The sequence below is a fragment of the Podarcis filfolensis genome, assembly GCF_964270895.1.
Source record: "Podarcis filfolensis genome assembly, chromosome: 10".
NCBI lineage: Eukaryota > Metazoa > Chordata > Lepidosauria > Squamata > Lacertidae > Podarcis > Podarcis filfolensis.
Window position 1 is genome coordinate 30,999,515 of NC_139612.1, and position 5,699 is coordinate 31,005,213.

At 44.3% G+C, this 5,699-nt stretch overlaps 1 protein-coding gene across 3 annotated transcripts; it reads right to left on the reverse strand.

Annotated features, from left to right (window-relative positions):
* Window positions 1-1,443: 1,443 nt before the first annotated feature.
* LOC310743971 (nuclear cap-binding protein subunit 2) lies at window positions 1,444-5,640 on the reverse strand. 3 transcript variants are annotated; one of them, XM_083574756.1, is made up of 2 exons: window positions 5,511-5,640; window positions 1,444-3,161 (listed from the first exon to the last, which is right to left on the reverse strand). In XM_083574756.1, exon 2 carries the CDS (start codon window positions 3,103-3,105, stop codon window positions 2,599-2,601), a length of 507 nt encoding a protein of 168 aa, XP_083430882.1. In that variant the 5' UTR covers window positions 3,106-3,161; window positions 5,511-5,640; the 3' UTR covers window positions 1,444-2,598. The 3 variants fall into 3 exon arrangements, with proteins under 3 accessions (XP_083430882.1, XP_083430881.1, XP_083430883.1); XM_083574755.1 differs by having other exon boundaries at window positions 5,412-5,538; XM_083574757.1 differs by lacking the exon at window positions 5,511-5,640 and adding an exon at window positions 5,078-5,467.
* Window positions 5,641-5,699: the final 59 nt, after the last annotated feature.

Consider the following 5,699-nt stretch of genomic DNA (forward strand, 5'->3'; position numbering starts at 1 on the left):
AAAACCTCCTGGTACAGGGCTGCCTTCAGATGTCAAGGGAGGAGAGAAAAAGCCCACCATAAGGCCATCTACTTTTATTCAGTTTGTGCTGTGTTAGCACAATCTGGCTATGCTGGAGAACTGAGCCTGCATGATGGATGGACTGTGCTAGTTAATTTCAGCCATTTATACCAGTGCAAATTTAACTATGAAAACCTTTCTTTGCTTACAAGAAAAATGCTGGACTCAGCCCCAAATGGGCCAAATCAATCTACTGAAATTAATGGAGTAATATTAGATTATGAAATTGGCCTTAGTTTTTGCTTCAAACTTGGAATTCTAATTTTAGGAAAGGGCAGTAGAACTGATGATTCACAAAACTACTTAAAGCTTAACTTAATTAATTACTTCAGGCTTATACTGAAAAGATCAAAAACTGGCTTAGGGATTTCTGCACTTCGGTTTGTAGGCTGGAATTGCAACCAGTGTCAAGAATGAAACCCTTTCAGTTCTAGATCAGGATTTGAACTGATGCCAAAATAGGTAATGATGCCAGAAACCCCCACACCTGGAGCCAAATATAAAAAAAAACACAAAATGACAAGAACTATATTTATCCAGGCACTGGAATGTTATATAACAAAGGAATGGGCATGGCTTTGGGAGAGGGTGAGGCTGGTGTCCTTTCCTATGGAATCAGAACTTCAGAGCTCCAACTTCCAATCCGTTGGGACCCTATCTCAGGTCAGACTCCCAGGTTCTCAGCCACCAATCCACTAAGACCTTTCCCGGGCTTAGACTCTTCCATTTTTTGAGCTCTTTCTATTCCTCATCATTATCTGCCCACCCTCTCTGTGATGTCTTTTCAGGGTAGCAAGTCCAATGGAGGCATCACAGTTAACGTAGAAGTTGCTATCTATACTTTACTTAGATGAAGGGTGGCTAAGCTGTGACCCTCCAGAAGTTGTTGGACTATATCTCCCTCATACTCAACCATCAGGTTTGATGGGAATTGTAAGTTCAACAACATCCGGAAGCCCATAGGTTGGCCATTCCTTAGCTTAGACTCTCACTGCTTCCATTGTGCCCGTTAAATACCCTGCTGTAGTGGACAAATAATAGACATGGTTCCTGCAGGAAATAATTAATGTAGTGCCAAAATAAAGGTATACCAGTTGTTTTAGGTCAGTTCCATCATCTAGCCCGCCATCCCCTCCTTCCAGGTATGTGTTCGAGCCTTATAAAGTTTGAGCCCTATAAAGTTCTTCTGCAGATGTCAAATATCTGGCAACATATAGTCATGGCAATCCATGCTAACAAAGAGCCCTATCTGAATCAGAACAGTAGGGGAGGGGGGAACATCCTGAGGAAGTGGGGAAGTGGTTGCCTATCACAGATCCGAGTTTCAGTAGTAGGGCAAAATAAAATAAAATCCTGCAATGGAATAACTGAAATACCACCAGCTGCCATCTTGAATAATATTTACTGAAACAATATACCAAAATAAGTCAGCAAGTCTCATGTAGGGCTGACATAGCAAGCAGTTTTGGGATATATAAAAATGCCCATCACCACATTTCCCCCACATAGTCCCTGCCCTAAGGTTTACATGCTAAAAGACCAGGCACAAAAGGAAAAAAGATGGAGTGGGAGAGAAAAAGCAAACAGGCTTAGTTACAAAGTTCTTATTAAAAACACATTGAAACTGAACAGTTTAAGGAGACTGCAGTCTGATGGAATAGTGTATTAAAATATGGTATGTGCTGTGCTTGCATCCTGAAACCATGGTGTACAAATCAATACAGGTCATACAAAACTACAGCTGGTCTATGCAAATTAATACAGACAGCAGGGAATTAGAGAGTAGAGACCGAAAACCTCTGCACTAAAAAGAAAGCAAGAAGGCACAGTGTCTGGGGCTGCTGGGACTCACCATCTTTATGGGGTGACAGACTCCCCCATTACACATCATGAGGGAGTTCTGCATTTCCATGGTCACAAAGTTGTCACCCAGGAACAGAAACCAAATGTATAGGAAAGCAGAAACAGTTGCAATCAATTAACCTCTTTGTTATAGACAATGGCCTTTATTTTAACGACCAGCTGCAATTTTTGCTAGACAAATAAGTTGATTTATCTTCCCTGGAAAGTGTATCATACATTCAACGAGGAATATCTGAGGCAAGGATAGAGTTCATCAACAGTATGGAATCAGCCACTTCACTAGCAGCTCTGCACAGCAGTTGTAGGGAATAAGAGAACTAGAGCTGTGAAAGTATTTTCTTAGCAGGTGGGAATAAATCTTACTGTATTTACCTCTAAGTAAATGAATAGGATGCCTGTAAAGTTAATCTTCATGGGAAGGAGAAATACCCACAGCAAGTAAAGCTGTGCATTGACAGAAAGTTAAGAACTACTGAAGTCACTAGCAAGATGTTGTTCTTCTTTCTTTCCCGAGTTATGGTGCTAGACTCTCTGCTTTGTGTGCATGGTTTCTTGAAGCTTTCTCTTTTCCTAGCCTCCTTGCACATAGCAATGTGATTGCTGCATTTTCACATAGCTCCCCCCCCCCCCGCTTTTAAATTATTTTTTATTATCTTTACCCAATCCAAAAAGCCATTAGTAGATCACTGACTGCTGATTTGTCTTCTGCTGCTGAACAATCTTGCCAAAGCCCCCTCTGCCCACATCGTAGTCTATTCGGTATTCATCTCGTACCTGGCCACCTGTTTTCCCACGGCCATACTGCCGCCCTTCCTTAAACCCAGCATCCCAGTCTGTTCGGATGATGCGGTCGTCCAGACGGGTTCCATTGATGAACCGCATAGAATGCTCTGCTTCTGCTCTCGTGTAGTATTCCACAAAGCAGAAGCCGCAGGGGGTTTTCTTCACTTTGTCTAGCCCCATGACTATGCGCTTGACATCCCCACACTTGGAGAAGAGCTCATGAATTTGCTCCTCTGTGGTGTAGAAAGAGAGGTTGCCCACATAAAGTGTGCAGGAGTTTTTCAGGGATTTTTCTTGCAGGTAACGACTTCCCTGGAAGTGCTGGTCCCGATACATGCTGATCTCGCAGTACGAGTCGCTGTCGAGGCAGCTCAGTGTTGTGCTCAACACTCCCGACATCTCGCCCAGCTTCCGGTGTTGCAACAGCGGTTCCTTCACACGGCTCTTGGGGAGACCTAGGGAGAAATGTTTTAGCCAACTTTATGAGTACATCACCCACTTTCTTTTGTGAGCCAGTCACACTGGTGTGACTTTGTTCAGACCATCTTCCTGGGCTCCATTCCAATCCCTGTTTCCTCATCCCTGTCCTTTTGCTATTTGCCAGGACAAATACACATACATCTTATTTCAGGTTATTAGGAGAGTGCCTTATGAAACCTCATAGTAGGACATCAGTATATTGCTTGAACCAATGCAACCCTGGCAAGTGTTTTCACAATAATTAATTGTGCTGGAGGCTGCATAATGCAGATGAAAGCCTTTTAAGCCTACAGAAACCAGTATTTAGGTATGAGCAAGAATGGACCCCAGTTAACACAATAATAATAATAATAATAATAATAATAATAATAATAATAATAATAATAATATTTTATACCCCGCCCATCTGGCTGGGTTTCCCCAGCCACTCTGGGCGGCTCCCAACAGACTTAAAAGTACAATAGATCAAACATTAAAAACTTCCCTCAACAAGGCTGCCTTCAGATGTCTTCTAAAAGTCAGACAATTGTTTATTTCCTTGACATCTGATGGGAGGGCGTTCCACAGGGCGGGTACCACTACCGAGAAGGCCCTCTTTCACACACTGGGAAATATAACGGGCACTATTCAGTCCAATTTAAAGCATTTTTAGGTCTTGTTGAATTCACTTGAAAGATATGCAGTGCAATACTATGTAAGTCTACTTGGAAACAATGCACTATTTTCAGTAGGACTTACTTCCTAGTAAACGTGCTAAAGATTGCAATATTATGTGTGTGCTTAACACTTTCACTGAAAGCAAATGGTTGTAAAACAATGGTGTAGTGATTGTTGTTTCAACCACTCTTGACTGTGCCACGAAGCTAGGCTGGTGTTCTTGAGGTCTAAGGAACAGACCAGGAAGAACTTTCCCTATTTACAAAGTCCCCTTTCTTCAGGAAATCCCCCATAAAGAATCCTTAGAGGCTGTCACCAGTCAAGCTGAACCTCTCCAGGGGTAGCCAACATGGTGCTTTTCAGATGTTGTTGGGCTACAACAGGTATTACCCCTGTTCCTTGCACTTGAAAGTTGGGGTTAATGGGAGCTGTAGTCCAGCAACTTCTGCACAGTTCCTTGCAGGAAAGAGGCTCTAAGTGAACATCTTTGGACTTATGACTACAAGGAAAGAAAAACAGAGGGTAAATCCTCATTCTTTGTACACCACCACACATCCAAACTTTATGACTATCTGTACAGTCAGGAAATGTTTACTAAAGTTATGAGAGCAACTACTTGAAACCCTGCTGTCTATGATAGTGCTAATCAAATTTAAAACAAAATTAGCAAATTGCTTTTGAAAAGACCTAAGTAGAGGCCTCCTGGATCAGACCAAAGCCCTATCTAGCCCAGCACACTTTGCCACCCATACTTTTAAACTCATATATGTAGTGAAAATACAACTCCAAGAGCTAAAAACCAAGGGTTCACTGGATCAGAGTTCACAAAGGTAGGTGTGCTTAGGACTGCAATTACTCAAGACTCCTAAATGGAGGCAGGCACCACGGATTGCTTATTTCCAAGTCTTTGTGTTTTAAGAGTTGAAGAAGCCCAATACCCCAATCTTATGCAAAAGCATGCTTACTCAGAAGTATGCTATAGCAACGTCAAGTAAGTTTATTCTTACTTAAGTGTGTTTAGGACCGTAACCTTAGTGGGATCAGTTAAGATTCTGCAAGCTTAGAATCCAGAAGCCTGTTACAGGACACCTTGGGGGAGGGGACGACAGCAATTTGCAGATAGAAGATAGTAAAGAGAATCACAGTAAACCACCATGCAGCACACTTAACTGACAACCGAAGCCTGAACAAAAGAAACCTGCAGCCCTACACACATTTCTAATGAGAAGCATACCCTGAGCTCAAGAATTGGCCTCCTTCTGAGATAAACGGGCAGAGGATTGCAGCTATTGCCACGTGCAACTTTTCATACTTTAAGAAGAGCGGCTGCCGCCATCGAAAGCGGCCCCAGAAGTTGCAGAATGACCTGCACGTGTAAGAGAGACCAGCCTAGAGGGAGCTGAGCGACACGCATCCTTTGTACTATTTCACCCAACCGCGTGGCGGTGAACGCGCTCGCGGGTAGACAGGAGCACCTTCCTAAGGCCCCTCTGGACTCCACGAGTAGGGGGGGGGCAGCCCGAAACCTGGCGTGCATCTCTCCGCGCGCAAGGCTATCCTACACATACCAATATTACAGGCTGCTTCGTCTGCTCGCTGCCGAGTCCTAGTCTAAGCCCAGAAAGCATTGCATTGTGGGAGGAGGAGGAGGAGGGGGAGGTTCTCACCCTTCGAACGAGGCTTCCTTCCTTCCCTCTTCCTCAACTAACCGTCCCCGCGCGCGCACTCGCTCGCTTGCCCGACGCTGCGTGCGTGCGTCACGCGGGGCAGCCCCGCCCACGGCTGCCTCGGGGAGCCAATCGGGGCCTGCGAAGTAGCGACGTTGGAGCGCGCAGCCCTCCTGCCCCGCCTTTCCC

Coding starts and splice junctions, on each gene's coding strand:
- LOC310743971 (XM_083574756.1), bottom strand. CDS start 3,105: ATGTCGGGAGTGTTGAGCACAACACTGAGCTGCCTCGACAGCGACTCG.